The 17863-nt window shown below is 37.1% G+C and overlaps 1 protein-coding gene, 1 long non-coding RNA gene and 1 other non-coding gene across 3 annotated transcripts; 1 reads left to right on the top strand and 2 right to left on the bottom strand.

Annotated features, from left to right (window-relative positions):
* Positions 1-918: 918 nt before the first annotated feature.
* LOC103419498 (calcium-transporting ATPase 12, plasma membrane-type-like) lies at positions 919-4387 on the top strand. Its single transcript, XM_008357598.4, has one exon. It carries the CDS (start codon positions 1170-1172, stop codon positions 4263-4265), a length of 3096 nt encoding a protein of 1031 aa, XP_008355820.3. The 5' UTR covers positions 919-1169; the 3' UTR covers positions 4266-4387.
* Positions 4388-7134: 2747 nt separating this feature from the next.
* On the bottom strand, positions 7135-9038 carry LOC103434160 (uncharacterized). Its single transcript, XR_529230.4, has 4 exons — positions 8564-9038; positions 8219-8463; positions 8026-8092; positions 7135-7371 (listed from the first exon to the last, which is right to left on the bottom strand). It is a non-coding gene; the product is annotated as an uncharacterized lncRNA (long non-coding RNA).
* A 2707-nt stretch (positions 9039-11745) lies between these two features.
* On the bottom strand, positions 11746-11985 carry MIR167F (microRNA MIR167f). The gene has a single exon (NR_120897.2). It is a non-coding gene; the product is annotated as a microRNA MIR167f (primary transcript).
* Positions 11986-17863: the final 5878 nt, after the last annotated feature.

Below are 17863 nucleotides of genomic sequence, written 5' to 3'. Positions count from 1 at the left end.
TTCAGGCTCTAGAACCCAAAGGCCGAGACATGATCCTTCCTCGGCCGCAGTCGCAAGATCAAGAAGTCAGCAGTGTGCTCAACGCCACATCCATGTATTTTAGTTGGCACGCCCCGCACATAACGGAAGGACATAGTTAGCTTATTGATTACTCGGCTTGCGCACCACGTAGGCTTGATAGTTTTTAGGGTCAACAATACCAAAAGGGTGTACCAAGAAACTATGCTCCCTTTCGTTAAAGAAAAAAGAAATCTCCACGAACTTTCTATTAGTTAGATCCGTTGATCTAAAGGTGAAGTGCGGCAAATAACATGATTCTCTTGAAATATAAGAGGAAATCCCCATCTCAAGTAAGAAATATATTGAGCAAAAAAAGCATTAATGGGGGCATTGATTAACATGCAAGATTTTGTAAAGGAAAATAACAGCATTTATACCAAAAGGGTGTCCCAAGAAACTACGCTCCCTTTTGCTAAAGAAAAGAGAAATCTCCACGAACTTTCCATTAGTTAGATCCATTGATCTAAATGTGAAATTTGGCAAACAACATGATTCTCTTGAAATATAAGAGGAAATGCCCATCTCAAGTAAGATATAAGTTGAGCCAAAAAAGGCATTAATGGGGGTATTGGTTAACATGCAAGATTTTATAAAGGAAAGTGCTATTCACACACCCATTTTTACTTCTAGCACACCCTTGTTAATTTTTGGCCAATGATCTCCTTCAATTTATATGATTCGATGACTGAAAATTGAGAGGGGTGTAAGAAAAGTAAAAATAAGTGTGTGAATAACATTACGTAAATCTAAGAAAGCAAAACAAGTAACGTTAAACTAGGACACGGTTTTTTTCTTTTTCCTTCAAAGCCATGATTGTGTGATTAACAAAAAGATTGTGATTAATGATCCCCTTAATCAGAACCAGATTCCTTAATTCTCTCTTCGGAAACCAAACACAAGAGAAGCTACAGTGAACTTTCTTTCCTCTTTCCATGAAATTTCATGGAAATCAAGATTCAGATCAATCCTATATAAACAAGTAGTGTTACGTATACCTCCTCACTAGTGAAGCCTTACTTTTTGTTTTGATATATTGTTCCTGCGTTGCTTGTTTCTTCTTAATTCTGTGTTCTTGATCAACTTAAATATTAATTTTCTTTTCGATTCTCATGTCACTGAGGTCTCGAAAACCTGCTGGAGAACCAGCCATCTCCGATCAAGAAGAGTTTCCAACCCCGAAACCTTACAAGCGGAGGTGGCGGTTAGCTCTCACAGCCATTTACTTCACCAGGGCTCTTACTTCACTTGCCAAGAAACTACAAACCGTTAACAATTCCCAGTTGCTGTACTCCCTCTCGTTTGTAACCATAGACGTGCAACCCAAGAATCAAGACGATCGCAACAATGCACGTGACAAAAAACACCTTCCTTTTGTCAACATTGATCAGAAGACGCTTGCTGACATGGTGAAGGAAAAGAACCTTGAGCTTTTGAGTCAATTTGGAGGGGTTCGAGAATTGGCTGCAGTTCTTGAGACTGACATGAAGGGTGGTGTTAGCGGCGCTGAGCCTGATCTGATACACAGAAAGAATGTTTTTGGCACCAATGAGTACCAGAAGCCGCCTGTGAAAGGGTTGCTGAGTTTCGTGCTTGAAGCTTTCAAGGACCCCACAATTATAATACTTTTGGTATGTGCAATACTTTCCCTAGGGTTTGGTATTAAACAGCATGGCTTGAAAGATGGGTGGTATGACGGTGGCAGCATCATCGTTGCTGTATTCTTGGTTGTTATTGTATCTGCACTTTCCAACTTTAAGCAGTCAAGACAATTTGAAAAGCTTTCTTCGAAGAGCGATGACATACGTGTGGAAGTTGTGAGGGATGGACTGCGCCGTCCTACATCAATCTTTGATGTTGTGGTTGGTGATCTTGTGTGTTTGAAGGTCGGTGATCAGGTTCCAGCAGACGGTTTGTTCTTAGAAGGGCATTCGTTGAAGGTGGATGAGTCTAGCATGACCGGAGAAAGCGACCACATTAAGATCAATGATAGAAGCAACCCTTTTCTTCTATCAGGTACAAAGGTGACAGATGGGTTTGGCTTGATGATTGTAACTTCTGTGGGCATGAACACACTGTGGGGAGAGATGATGAGCTCGATCAGCCGCGATTTGGATGAGCAAACACCTTTGCAAGTGCGCCTCAACAACCTGACTTCGTACATTGGGAAGGTTGGTTTGGCAGTGGCTCTCCTTGTTCTTGTGGTTTCTCTAATTCGTTATTTCACAGGAAACACCGTAGATGTCAGCGGAAATAGGGAATTTGGAGGCAGAAAGATGAAGTTTGATGATGTGATGAATGGTGTTGTGGGGATTGTAGCTGCAGCAATTACCATTGTCGTGGTGGCGATTCCTGAAGGCCTGCCTCTGGCTGTTACTTTGACCTTGGCTTATTCAATGAAGAAAATGATGAATGACAATGCTTTGGTTCGGAAGCTGTCCGCTTGCGAGACAATGGGATCGGCAACAACAATCTGCACAGACAAAACAGGTACTCTTACTTTAAATAAGATGAAGGTCACTGAGTTCTGGCTTGGTACACAAGTAATGACCGAAGAGAATATCACCGAGATAGCGCCTAAGGTCCTCCATTTACTCCAAGAGGGTGTTGGTTTAAACACAACCGGAAGTATTTGTCAACCAAATTCTTCATTCCCTGAGATTTCGGGTAGCCCTACTGAAAAAGCAATACTTTCATGGTCCTTGTTTGATTTGGGTATGAACATTGATGAAGTGAAACAAGGCTGTGAGATAATTCATGTAGAAACCTTCAATTCGCAGAAAAAGAGAAGCGGTGTTTTGATTAGGAGGAACAACGAAAAGGGTACTCAGACGCATTGGAAAGGAGCTGCTGAGATGATACTCACAATGTGCGCAAATTATTATGATGAAACTGGGGCGCTAAGAGTGATGGATGACGAAGAAAGAAAGCGTGTTGGATCAACCATTCAGAACATGGCATCAAAAAGCCTCCGGTGCCTTGCCTTTGCGCATAGAATGCTTGAAGACGAGAATGATCAGGTTCCTGAGAAGCTTGAAGAGGGTGGAATGACACTTTTAGGTCTTGTGGGTATAAAGGATCCGTGCAGACCAGGAGTCAGAACAGCAGTAGACGGTTGCAGAGCTGCTGGAGTGAACGTTAAGATGATAACTGGCGACAATCTGCATACTGCAAGAGCTATAGCGTTTGAGTGTGGGATACTCAAAACAGATGAAGATTTGGAGACTACTGAGTCTGTAGTAGAAGGGGTACAATTCAGAGGTTACTCACCTGAAGAGAGGATGGAAAGGATCGATAAGATACGTGTGATGGCAAGATCCTCACCATTTGACAAGCTTCTGATGGTGCAATGCTTGAAGCAGAAAGGCCATGTGGTTGCGGTCACAGGAGATGGCACGAATGATGCACCTGCGCTAAAAGAAGCAGACATTGGGCTTTCAATGGGAATCCAAGGCACCGAAGTTGCAAAGGAGAGCTCGGATATTGTCATCTTAGATGACAACTTCGCATCTGTTGTGACAGTTTTGAGATGGGGAAGGTGTGTGTACAACAACATTCAAAAGTTCCTCCAGTTCCAACTCACTGTCAACGTCGCTGCGCTTGTTATCAACTTTGTTGCTGCTGTTTCTTCTGGTAAAGTTCCACTGACTGCAGTGCAGCTGCTGTGGTTGAATCTCATCATGGACACCTTGGGGGCTTTAGCTTTGGCCACAGAAGAACCGACAAATGATCTCATGGAAAAGAAGCCCGTGGGACGAACGGAACCACTCATTACTAGAATCATGTGGAGAAACCTTATCGCTCAGGCCTTGTATCAAATCACAATCTTGCTAACCCTACAGTTTAAGGGAAGATCCATTTTCGGCGTGGACGAAAAGGTCAAGAACACCCTTATTTTCAACACATTTGTTTTCTGTCAAGTCTTCAACGAGTTCAACGCAAGAAAACTTGAAAAGAAGAACATATTCAAGGGGTTACTCAAGAGCAAGCTGTTTTTGGCAATAATCGGTATTACCATAGTTCTTCAACTGCTAATGGTGGAATTTCTGAAGAAGTTTGCCAGCACTGAGAGGCTGGACTGGGGGCAATGGGGTGCTTGCGTTGGAATTGCAGCATTGTCTTGGCCGATTGGCTGGCTTGTTAAGGGCATTCCAGTTTCTGGATGGCAGGTTCCAAGGCTAAGAGCACCTGCATTGTTAAACACATAGAAATATTAAGTACTCATATATACACCAGTAATCTTTTTCAGGTCTTTTACAGTTCAAGTTTTATGCTTGTAAATAGTTTTTCTTTAGAGATTTTCTCAATCTAGGGTTCGGAAATTTGATTACTATGGGGGTTTTCTCAAACAGCTTCAGATTTTTCTTTTCTTTCCTAAGGTTTCTGCACTTTAATCACATGCACAAAAACTAATGCCTTTTCTTCTGATTTAAATCGAGAATAAATATATCACTGTAGAAAAGGCCTACAGCTCAAGTCGTTTTTCAATCAAGCAATTTAATCATACCATATTAACTAAAACCCTAACCCTATAAATCATTCAGTTCAGATTGGCCCCTATTAATTCTTAGGTGACATTGTTTTACAACTTCCAAGACAATGGTGTTTTACAACTTCCAAGACAATGGTACAAAGGATTTTTTCACTGTTGCTACTGATTTCTCAAATTTTCCCAGTAATTAATTAACCAAACCAAACAGAAAAAAATAAATAAATAAATAAAAAATTGGTAAAGTTTGCACATGCTTCCAATGAATATAAACAATGAACCCTTCATTCACTGCGTTATGGAAGATTAAACAATGAACAATCAGTTGGTGATTATGATTAATTAGCTTCTTTCAGCTAGTTCAGATTAATTTATAAATTCAGATTCTTTATTGGTTTTTCTGCTTCCCTAAAGATATATGCATAGTATTTAAGCTTCATAGTCACAAAATGCAAAATCGAAACTTTTAACAGAGAGAGAGAGAGAGAGAGAGTTGAGAGCGAACCTTGATTGCTTTCAGCTGCCAACGTAAATTGTTGTCTTCCCGCGACACCTAGGCCCTTGCTCCATGTGTTTTCACTGTTTTTTGTTGGAATTGTCATAAGCGGTTCAAATGTTTGGTTTTTGTGTTTTAGGGTGGGAGAGTTGGTGCAAAGTTGTTTCCCTGGAACCCTGACTTTCTGCGTGCGTTATGTAATCTTGGGTGTCTTTATCCGGGTGAATAATAGTTCGTTGTGGTGATTATGAGTTCCCCGTCACTATGTAATCTTTGGGTTTGTCAGAGAATTTAGGTAGTAATTTTAGATTTAAAGAGATACTATAATAGATAAGAACTAAAATATTAGTGTAGAGAGAGATAATATAATATGAATTTAAATAAAATTTCAACATCTTTTATTTTTAATATACTTCAATGCATCACAGATTTTAAAGACTTTGTTGAGATAAACTCATGTGTCTTAAATTTTAGGTAGACGGGTCATGGGTTCACTCCAACAACACCGATACTGTCCCCACTTGGTCATCTGCTCAATCCGTCAAGTGTGGGGTTTTAATACATAAGGCATCGGTGTTAGTTAGAGTGGGGTAATTCTATATAAATGGTTTGTTCTCAAGCCTTCTGGCCGATGTGGGACAAAGGAATTCCAACAATGTGCTTTTCACCTATCAAGTCAAATCAAGTCTATATATTGTTTGCTCTTATGCACAACTGGATCGTTTGATATAACCAACTCAATTGTTCCACAAGTTCTTTATGATGAGATGTAATGAGATATATGGTGTTGGTGGCAGCCAAGGTTTAGAGTTACGGGTTATTTGGTTATTGTGGGTTGTATGGGTATGGTTATGAGTGTTGCTTTAAATGTTAGGAAACTAACGAAAAAATGTTTGAAAACTTTGAGTTTTAATCAAAATGACAAAAATGTGTTGTAAGTAAATAGTACCATGAGTGATTTTTTAGAGTAAAAATGTAGTTTTGGTTAAAGTAAACAGTACCGGAGTGTTTCGTTAAAAATCCTTCAAATGTTATGATGTGGGTAGTTTTCCGTTTTGGGTTTATTTCTTTAGTGTCTTTGATGTCATTAGACGTCTTGTATGGATATAATTTTTCTAGTGCAATACTGTTAATTCTACGAAAATTATAATATATTAAAAAACAAAATTATAGTTGTCGGGGTATCTCTTAAATTATTTTTTTTATATATAGAATTTAGGATTAAGTACCTTAAACCTCCCAATATTTTAGTATCATTCCAAATTAGTCTCAACATTTTTTAAACATTTCAAACAAGTGTCAATATATTGAAAATGTCACATCCATCAAGCCCCAATTAGTTTCAAACACATATTATATTCAAACCCCACCAACGGGGTATATTGTGGTCAACATTAGTATTAACTGTCTCAAAATCTAAATTTCAAACATAGATTATACAATATGGAACGCAATGATCAAACGGGGTACTAAATTGAATAAAAAATGGACCCAAATTGAAATTACATCAGATAGGGCTTATAGGAGCTTGTTTCTGATCATGTGTTTTCTTCATATGCTGATTTTGCGAATTGTAAAGCTTCAGGTTCGTTTATGTGGGCGGTAAAGATGGCGGTGTTGCATCATGGTAGTCCATACCATTTCAACAACCTCCATAACCTTCTTCTCGATGTTGGTGGCTTGAGTTGTAGTTGAAGTTAGTAGTTTTGCATTGGGGTCTGGAGGTAATGGCATGATGGGGTGGTGGTGACGGTTAGTTGGTGAAGTTTATGCTTCCATGACCTTCCATTTATTTTGGAGACAAAGTAACCCCTAGTTAATTTAACTGACTTTAACTAGGCTTAACGGATGTGACATTTTCAAAAGGTTGGGTACTTGTTTGGAATGATTAAAAAGGTTGAGACCAATTTGGAATAACACTAAATGGTTGAGGGCTTTTATGTCATTTAATCCTAAAACTTAATTATAGTTTATTCAAAATATAAATTAAAAAAGATGGAGTGACACACCCCGACCGAAGTCGAGGCATGATGGCCTACACCCAAAGGTGACGTAACCAAAAAGGAAAGTGAAGCATAAAAATATGGATAAATTTAAGCCAAAACTAACATTTATTTAATCTAAAGTAGAAAGTGCGCAGTAGTGGGACAAACACATAAAACACAAATATTGTTCAAAGCATAGATGACAGTATGACATAAGTAGTGCAGTCGAAACTAGTTAAAGTACTTAATACACAACAAGGAAAAAGCCCCTACATTTATCTATGGTAATGTCAGAATACGCCAGAGATTCCTCGAATGCCACAGGGTATTCAGCTAATTAGGTCCTGAAGGGGCAAAAAACAGAAGGGTGAGTGGGCAAAAACAAAGGTTTATAAAACACATTTATTTTATGAACATACTAACCCATCGCCGTAAAACATATATAGTTTCTAGAAAATCATACTACATATAAGTATGAAATCAACTGTAAATCAACAACAAATCCATAAATACGCCAATCATAATATCTCAACAGTAGCATAAGTAAAATCAGGTGTTCATCAATCTATACTAACACACTAGCTCATGTAGATAAGTTATGCCATCAACAGGACTGAGTGTAATCATAATATACGCTATAGTACTACAATCACGTGAAGACTGGCGCTAGGCTCATCACATACGAGTCGAAGTTGCCTATTGCAACCTGTACGACCGTACTGGCACCTACAATGGGTCCAAGGTGAGTGTGCGGTGTGATGTGAACATACACGTTAAGCCTGGCCCTGGTTAGGGCTAGTAATACACTTGTGCAAGCATGCATGATGAGCAAGTAATATGTATAAGAACATGCCATGACAATATATAAAAATCTCAACAATAATATGACATTTTTAAAATTAAATAGAACATGGCATGATTGGCGTAAATTCAATCCAAAAGCACATGTGGAAACTATAAACTTTATATATAATATATAAAAACAAATGCCCACTCACTGATACATCGATGGATTGTAGCATCCTAGCCTTGTTTGTCCTCATACCTACTCGGGGTAAGTCTCACCTATATGTGAAATAACTTTACTAATTAATTAATTAGGACATACACTAAAAGGCTAGGAAAATCTCCCATAATTTGCTCAAACGGATGGTTTAAATATACAAAAACATTCTACTCGACATCACGGACCTGTACACGTCAAGCACGTGGCACCCGGAGACCGGACGCGCCCTCACATGCCGCCAAGTTGCAGCCACACGCGCCTGACACGCTGACAAATGACAGAGGAATATTCCGTCAGATTTGACGGAATATATAGAATATTCTGTTAACTTTAACGGAATATTCTCCTTCTTCTCCGATTGTCCTCCACCGTCTGCCTGCTCCAATGCCGCCATCTAATTCGCTGGAAATTGGAGAATTTTAACGGGATTCTGGAAAAAATTTAAAACTTCATATCTTCTTCATTTCTCAACCATTTTTGACGTACTTTATATGGAAATGAAGCTTATGAAGAGTAGAACAAGTCTATACCTTTTGGAAGTCCAAAAAGTAGAAAGAAGTGGACTGACAAAGCTCAAAAGTCTCGGACCTATTTTCAACTCCTTGAAACTGCGTGTTTCAACGTTGGCTCCTCTCCCAACTTAGGTTAGTGGCCACCAGGAGTTGTGTAGTGGCTTCTAAGCTTCCCAAAAACTTGTAACTCGAACTATAAATCATCAAAGAATCCACACCCGAGTCGGAGCTCCAAGTTGCTCCTAGTTGGAGGTTCAAAACTTGATCATTTCATGATCGGTTCGTACCGATAGGTTCGTGGGGATGAGGAGAGTATAATGGTGGTAATTTAAAGGTCGATCTATGAAGTTTGATGGTGAGTCTTGGTTGTTGTAGAAAGAAGGGAGACTCGGGTGAGGGAGAGAAGAAGAAGAGAGAGAGAGAGGGAGAGGTTCTGATTGGACATAAAGAAGAGAGAGGGTAGTTGTCTGATTAGGTGAGGGAAGTGAGGAGAGTGATTGATTGGTTGGTGAAGGAGAAAGGGCACGGGACAGGTTTTTAAAGAGAAAAATGATAAGGTTTTGTACAATTTGAAATCAGACGAAGTCTAACATGCCTTATCAAAAACAGTAGTTTCCTACACTGAATAATTAACACGCACGTGTACAAATCTACCCATTGTTAACTCACTTTAACTAAACGTAACTTTTTCGTTACAAGTCTGATTCGGGGTCTAACTCTCTTTCACGCATTCATAACAATGGGTAATAATTAATTACGATATCGAGAAAATTAATTTAAAGCTGAATAACTGTGTCGACGTCACTTTGCCAACCAGGGCATAAACGTCATTTTACACACTCGGAGATAAAATTATATGGAAAATTAGGGACGGGTCGTCACATAGAGTTATTAGGGTGTCTTTTTTATTTTATTGGGTAATATTCTTCCAGTCCGATCATTTTTGTAAGAATTAAAAGAGATTAATTTTCCTCACAACTAATATCTTTTATCATCAACTTTGATATATAAAAGTTAAAAGTTGGCATTGCTTTCTTCTTTCAACATATATTAAATCTTATTGAGTCATCTAACCATTTACACCAAAACCTCTTATCTCATGCACATCTTTTGAGCTTAAGCAACAAAACTATACTCGTTTATGGGTGGGTGACTTTCAAAGTAAGAGTATCACTTTAACGCATGATGAGTGCTATATAATTGTGATGGTGGATATCCTCATAGAGAATCTCCCCAGCTCATGGTCATGCCTAATTATAGCATGTAACAAACTCTGGCAAGCAACCCACGCCAACCAGTTGTTCTTGTTGAGGCAAGCCTGCAAAGGTTTGTAAGCAACAAATGGGTGACGTGACGGTGCACTCATTCTCCATAAAGCTTATATGGAGTGTAGCCATATGGGGCTTGCAAACAAAAATGAAGTGTTGAGTGAGCACACAACTAACAACCAAATTAAAAGTTACAGGTCCATCAATCAAACTTGGGTTCATGCACAGTTGCTAACATTTTGTAAATTCCACCTTCGGCGTATGTATAAATACACTATTGTAGTGGCGTCGTGTCGATAGCATAAAATACTTATAATTTTTACTCTCTATGACATTTTTATGGGCATGGGATGACACAATAACACCTTATCTATGTCATGTATAAGTTGCTCGAAAGAGAAAATGTTATATTGATGAAGAGGTTAGGTAGCTGCTTCTTATAAGATGCATGTTTGACATTCAATTTCATAGCGTAATGAGATTGATAACTTTTGAAAATACTATATACGTCACACATCATACTTGCCTCTTGCCTTGCATAGCAGCTGTCTTCATTGAGAGAGAGAGAGAGAGAGAGAGAGGTGTTTCTCTTTCATGTAGCATACTGTTTATTTCTCGACCTTGAGGATGTAAAAGTTTGGTCCACAAATAATGTATTAAAAATTAGGAAATCCTCATCAAATGAAGAGATGTTTGCCCAATTTCGGTTACACATGATTTATGGGATAGAACAATAGGCATAACCACATGTTTTGGGGCACTGCAGAAATCTTGCATATTTATTTCTCCATGGTAGATAAATTTATGCATCTATTTATCTACCTATATATCTGTCTCTCTCTCAATGAAGACCAAAACCAAAAGAAAATATGGGTTCTCTTGTCCTCTTTCAGATCTGAAATTATGTTTCCTATCATGAAGCTTAATATATTTAGGGCTGTTAAGGGCCCTTGTCCATAGGACCATATCTATCAAATCTGCAACTATGTACATTACTGTTGTCATGTTACTTAATTACTATATTTATATAAACCAGGCTAATTAATCTAGCGAGTTAACAATAGCTTGATTGCTTGACATTGAGAGATAGAAAGAGTTCAGTATCATATTGCATACACAGGGCATATTCTTGAGAAAAATAGTTAATTTTGCATATACATAAGATTCTTCATCATATTAATTTGAGGTGAACCACATAATTGACTAGAACAATGTGTTTTTCTCTCTGTATCCAAATTCGAATATATTTTCTTGTAGTTTAAATAAATTTAATTAGATTATAATATTTTTACCTTAAAAAATTAGATTAATAATATTTGTTTGTTACAAACAAAAAACACATTCAGTATGCACTATATGAACAGATCAGAACCGAATCTCATTAAGACAAATATATTGAAGAGGACCGAATCTCATTAAGATAATAAAAATAATAAAATTTATAGATTTCAAAGGAATCTTTTGATGTGAACAGATCAGAACAGATGAGTACAAGGGAAAGCATACAGCAACATGAATTAGAGGAGATACAATTAACTGTACATGAGTTGAAGGAATTTAGAAAGGGGAAAAAAAATACAGTACACTTTTCCCAGTGAACGAGGATGGATCTCAAAAGCACCAAACCGCTTGACACAGAGAAGAGAAATTCTGTCACTCCAACCCCAACCTCTCTCATTTGCTAATGAGATTCTCCACAAGCTACAGCTGGAAGCAGGTTTTCATACTTTATCAACAACATGCACAACGTCCAAAACATCATACAAGAATTGTTCACAAAATCAAATAAAATGGTGAAAAAAAGAGAGTAAATTGTGAGATACCCAGATGAGTAAAAAAAGACATGGATCTAGTAATTAAATTCTGATAACTAATTACGAAATTAATAATATATTCATATCTGTAAACAGACCGTTTCTAGGGTTTTCTCCGAAAAAAAAAAAAAAAACCCTAATGGGTTCTTGAGGAGGTCGATGGCTGTGAATCTAGGGTTTTCTCGTGCTTCATTCAACAGGTGAAGCGACCACATGATCTAGCCTGTCCTATGTACAAAGAAAGCTTAGATCATGCTGGCAGCTTCAACTATTGGAGGTGCACGATAAGATAGCAAGTAGCTAGGTCATTCTTCTTCTCCTTCTTTCTGTTCTTCTTTCATCTTGGAGGCTTCAGAGATAAGAAGAGATGAGAGGATATAAATAGAGCCAGAGGTCCTTAATTTCCTACTTCTTCCAGGCAATTACTTTATTTGCATCTTCCACTCTCTCTCCTTGTCTCATGTGAATAGGATATAGAGGTCTATTCAATTTTTGCTTCTTCCAACCAAAGTTTTGCACCTTCCACTCCATCTTTTTTTGTCTCATGTGGATGGATGTTTTATAACTTAATTTTCGAAATAAATACTTTTTGATTTGACAAAAAAAAAAAGAAAAAAAAAGACATGTATGTATATTAATGTTTGAGAAAGAAATGCGTTGGGTTGACGTGATCAGAGTAGAATGTTCGTTGCTGTCATAATTTAAATTTGAACTCTTGATCTCGTAAATTTGAGTAGATTAGCCTATCGAAATTTGTCAAAAAGTTAGGAAAATTATATGCTCCGTTATGATTTGTCTTGTACTAAAGAAATTCAAATTTCATTCCACCATACATGTTAGGATACATTCAAAATCCTCCTATACATAGCAATAAAACATAAACAGAAATAAAATAGTTTTACGATAAAGAAAAAACGCAAGTATTATTCATAGCTTCATTTGGCTTGTAGATTATCATATTTGTTGAGATTATCATATTTTTTGTGAACATTTAACTCAATTGATTATACGTAAGTGACCCTCTACCACAGTGGTAGAGAGGAATGTAGCCCTTTCACCATGACGTGGGTTCGAACTTCGCCGGCTTCTTAATCTAACATTTAATCTAACAAATCTATCGTTTGACCAAAAAAAAAAAAAAAAAACTCAATTGATTATACAAAATGCATCTTAATAGCCATTTAGTATTACGGTCTAGTGGTATTCCTCTTCACTTGTAAGTGAGAGGTTTTTGGCTTGATTATCGTTAAAGACGAATTTAAACTACATTATTATGGCTAACTCAGTGTGAGGCCTAACCCACTTCCCCACCTCCTTAATATAGATAATATCGTTTGTTAAACGTATCTTAATTAAAGAGTGATTAATTAGAGGGTTGAAAGTGAGAAAATTAGGCACTAGGGTTAGATTAGCTAGTAGATGAAAAGTAAAACAAGGGAAAAGATGAAGGATGCATGTGGCCCCAAAAGGAAATTTGAACTTTAATATTGTCACACCCCCACGCCACCACATGCAGACCGGCCCTTTTGTGTGAGAGTTTCTATATTTCTATGAAGTTCTTTTGGTAACTTTAGTTGGAGAACTTTTCACATTGTCTCTCTGGGCATCTCTCTCTCTCTCTCTCTGCCTGCCTGTTCTGTAAGGTAAGCATCAAGCATGAACCCAAAAAAAGTATAAAACCACATAGCAAATGGGGGACCATTATTTTTGCATGGCTCATCAGGGCTGCATAAGGTCACGCAAAAAGGAAATTAAGCAGCTGGCACCAGAAACCTGACCCCTCTCTCTCTTCTCTAATTAGCAGGTAGGTTGTATTCTGAACTGTTTTTTCCTTTTGTCCCTTTTATATAGCTATGAAGACCTAGCTAGTGATGTGCTACTAGTCTACATATAGTGTCATGGCCTGCGTGTTGATTGCCTTGTTTACCTTTCGTTCGGTGTGATGTTAACAACCTTGTTAATTAAAGTTTTAATGACAGTCCAGTGGAACACGATACTAATATATAGTTGTAGCGTTTTATACAAGAGGAACACCGATGCAAATTAATATTGAAACCATTTGGTATGTGAAGAATTAAACTTCTTTAGATTTCCGATGCGAGACATGCTTCAACAATTTGGACTTTGCGTTGGTTGTAGGGTTTTTGTTTCCTTCTCTCATTAGTTATTTTTTATGGTCAAGATCGATCTATCATAAATTTGATTAGCAAGAAATTTAGTAAGAACGCATAGTTACCAATTTCGTTGTGCACCACCATGTAATTAAAACCACTCTGCAACTCTCCAAAAACATATATACTTATAATTTTCTGCAGGTTGTTCATCAATAGTATTGCAGAGACTGAATAAGGATTAAAATTTGGTGGTCCATCTCTGTTGCATGCATGCATGCTCGCTCTTGGTACCACTAGTCTCCGGCACGCCGCTGTGACCCCACACCGCCGTGGTTATCTTGGTTAGCTCTTTGTTTTTATTTTCTTTACATTGAGTTAATTGGTGAATACAATTTCAGGGAGTAAAATACTTATCTCATATATTGCTCTCTTTCTCCTCCATTAAGTTGAGCATATGCAGCTCTCTTTTGAATATAGTTGGTTATTACAATAACAACAAAGTTTTCTCTCACTAACTAAGGTGGGATATCATAGGAATTTGTCATGAATATTGAGTGCCAGCTATCGATTTTTTGACGCCCTCTTCTTACTCTTTTATCCGGAATTGAGACCAACATCGTAAGATAAACTTTCACATATGAAGTTATGGTTGGTTATTAACTCTTTTTTTTTTTAATTTTTTTTCCACATGCCTCTGTTTTAACGACAGTTTGGATGGAACGTGAATAAAATAGACCCTGTAGAAAAATTGGCTAAAAAGTTTGTTTGCGTTCTTAATTTTCTAAAGAGTAATTAACTTCATGAGGGAAATCGGAAGTCAATTACAAGTCAAAAGGTACTTCCACAGTTTACTTGTACTATGTAGTTATCGGGTCCGATTACAATGTTACGTTTCACTTTTGGTGCGAGTTTTACGCAAATTTAACCGTTGAAAATACAATAAACTTCTATTTTCAATTTATAACTATTGATTTTTCAAATCACTCAGTGGTATGTATAATTGAAAAAAAAAAATTGTCATACATGTTATTTTCATAGAATTGTGTTGCGCGGTTGATCTACCAAATTTAAAACTTAGATGGTAGCTGTTAAATGGCTCCAAGAATCAATTTCTTATAACAATACTCGAAAAAGTTATTCATGCTTTCCACTTAGCTTTGGCTTTTAACTAAAGTGCCTTGTACGAATAGAATTTGAATGTATATATAGTTGGTCAAAATTCAAATAACTATACTCAATTTCACATAAATAGTTTGCAGGAAAAATAATATCTAATGTGCACATGAGTAAGTAACTATAAATGTATGAGTCTCATATTGAAACCAACATCATTAGTCCATATATAGATGAATATCAAATGTATGAGTCTGGTAATAACCTTTTACAAGAAGCTTTTCAACGTGGTTGTCAAGTTACTAAGTGTTATTACCAATTCATTCATGTAAGATGATGCACCGATCTATTTATCATGACAAATTAATCAATCATGTCACTTATATTTGAATACTTAAATTAGTAATGACACCACGTAACAGTGTGATCATCGCATCACTTCTCTTTTGTGTATATATGATTCTGGAACCATGGAAACCAAAGCGAAAAATAAATCTATAGAAAGAGAAAGAAGTGTGAAATTGGACGTGCAAAGTACAAGAAAGAAGTGTAAAACTCCAGTGTTTAGATACCAAGGGTGAAAACTTGGAACTCATGAGTGATATATTTTGGTAAATTCAATTTTACTTGATCAGGGAATTGAGGTAAATTCGTATAGTCTCTAAATATAAAGACAAAAGGCTTCTAAAAGTTGGAATATAAATCCTCAAAGTATCTCAATATATAGGAATCCGCCGAATACCTAAAATAATTCCTCAACTATATATAGAAACTCAAAGAGTGTGTCCATTGTTGATGTTTAATGGGAAGCAACCCACTCACGTGGGAATGCCTTCTTTTTTTTGGTTTTTTTATTTTTTTGTGTGCTATCCACACACCTCATTTTACTTCTTACATACCCTTGATAATTTTTGTCCGTTGATCTTCTTCAATTCATCCGATCCGACGGTCGAAAATTAAAAAGGTGTGTGAGAAATAAAATAGGGTGTGTGGATATCACATCCTTTTTTTCCTGTTTTTGGGAATGTTGCGCATCATCTTCTATTTTTTTGTTTTTTCTTTGGTTTTTCTCTTCCAACGGTAAAGACAGCTTTTTAGGTTTTTATCAACGGCAACAATACTCAAACGAAATGAACAATGATTTTTTTTAAATATTTTAGTTCGTACATTTAAGAATTATACTATAAGAACTTCTCACGGTAGACAATATTCTTTTAAGGATTCGAATATTCCCTTAAACCCTCATGGAAGATGCTTGCAAAAGATATATTTTGGCAATCTACACGTGTCAAAGTTGGTTTTTATTTTATTTTATGCCTAGGACTTACTGGAAACTACAATTCCCCTGTCCCTGAAGGTGTCGGCATGTCAATCATCAAATTAACTTTCAAAAGCACGATCATATTCTTCGACACTGCAGATGTTTATGGTCCCTACACGAACCAAGTAATGCTGGCAAAGGTAAAATAAAATAAATTTGTGGACTTACCATTTGCTATGATATCAAATAACTATCAAGTACATCTCTAAATGCGAGAAATTTTTTTTTGTAGAGGTTATCCAATATCTCTCGCACAAAAGCGCGTGACACCCTATAGTTTGGTACTACCCGAACTTATACGGCCGTTTTCTCCTAGTCAGATAGCGTAATGATGACTTTATCCTAAAATGCAAGTGCCTACGATAAAGAGAAAAATTTGCGTGTAATCGGAATCCTACGGTGCTCGTACCTTGTCGGTGGCATGTAACTATGTAAGTTTTCTCCTAAAGATCCATAGAGGAAACTGTAAGCAGTAATTTTCTTTTTTAATCCAAGTAGTAATTACTTCAATATCACCTTTTTCGTTACTGTTTCATCTGGGCGGCGTAGATGGGGTAGCTCAAGAAGTTGGTGGAAGGTTATGCACGTCCAATTAACAGAAGCAAGTTCAGACACCATAAGAAGAGCTCCTGCTGTTCATCCCATCACTGCCGTCCAAATGGAATGGTCCCTTTGGTGACGTGACATCGAGAAACGAATCGTTCCGCTATGCCAGTACGTGTTCAATTTCAGAGTATTATGCAACCAAGTAGCTCTTAGTCTAATGGTACATCAAATGTAGGAAACTTGGAATTGGTATTGTTCCGTACAGACCTCTCGGTCGTGGGGTTTTCTATGGCAAGACAGTCGTGGGGTTTTCGGTGGCAGGACAGTCGGGGACAATTTACCTGCAAATTCTCAACCTGTATGGAACTTAATATAAATGTTTACCGAAATCATGTTCGAGGTTTACAGCAACTTAACTCGTGTTCGTGAGCGTAGCCAGGATTTTCAAATAATAGAATCATAATATCAACCAAAAAAAATTTATTGGGCCATTTCATCAAGTACCTAATAGGCACCTTCCAATTCCTATAAACATATGACGAAATATATGCCAACATTTGTTGAAGCTTGTCGAGGTGGATGCAGGATATTGTAGAGTAATGTTGAAGATTGTCAAAGCTTTTCAACTAAAGTATTTCGTACAAGAATAGAGAAAATGAAGACAAAAATGATAGAAGAAAATAGAAGTAAGAGGAGGAGGTTTCAATTTAGTTTGTCTTAGCTTGTTTATAGGGGTCAAATACAATATACAAACACATTAATATACATGCGGTTTTTGAAGTTGTTGAGATCACGGACATCCAATGACCTCATGCTGGCTCAACCACTGTTCGTGTTTAATTTGATCACAGAATCATACCCAAGATCCAAAAGGCAAAAATATTGACAAGAACAAAGTTTACCCAAATATAAAATTGGGCCAAGAAGCATGGATTCACCGCTGCTCAAACAGTAGCCCTAGCAGTAGCATGGGTTCTCAATCAAGGGGGTGATGTGGTGCCTATATTCGAGGTGATTTCTTTATCGAAACTATTACAAACTTACCAAAACGAGCTAATTGCATTACGGTTTCATGATCTTCTCTTTGATCTATCTTTCAGGGACGACAAAGATTATAAACTTGGTGGACAATATCGGGTCTT

Source organism: Malus domestica, chromosome 04, assembly GCF_042453785.1.
Source record: "Malus domestica chromosome 04, GDT2T_hap1".
Lineage (NCBI taxonomy): Eukaryota > Viridiplantae > Streptophyta > Magnoliopsida > Rosales > Rosaceae > Malus > Malus domestica.
This window is presented reverse-complemented; position numbering and strand designations above follow the sequence as displayed.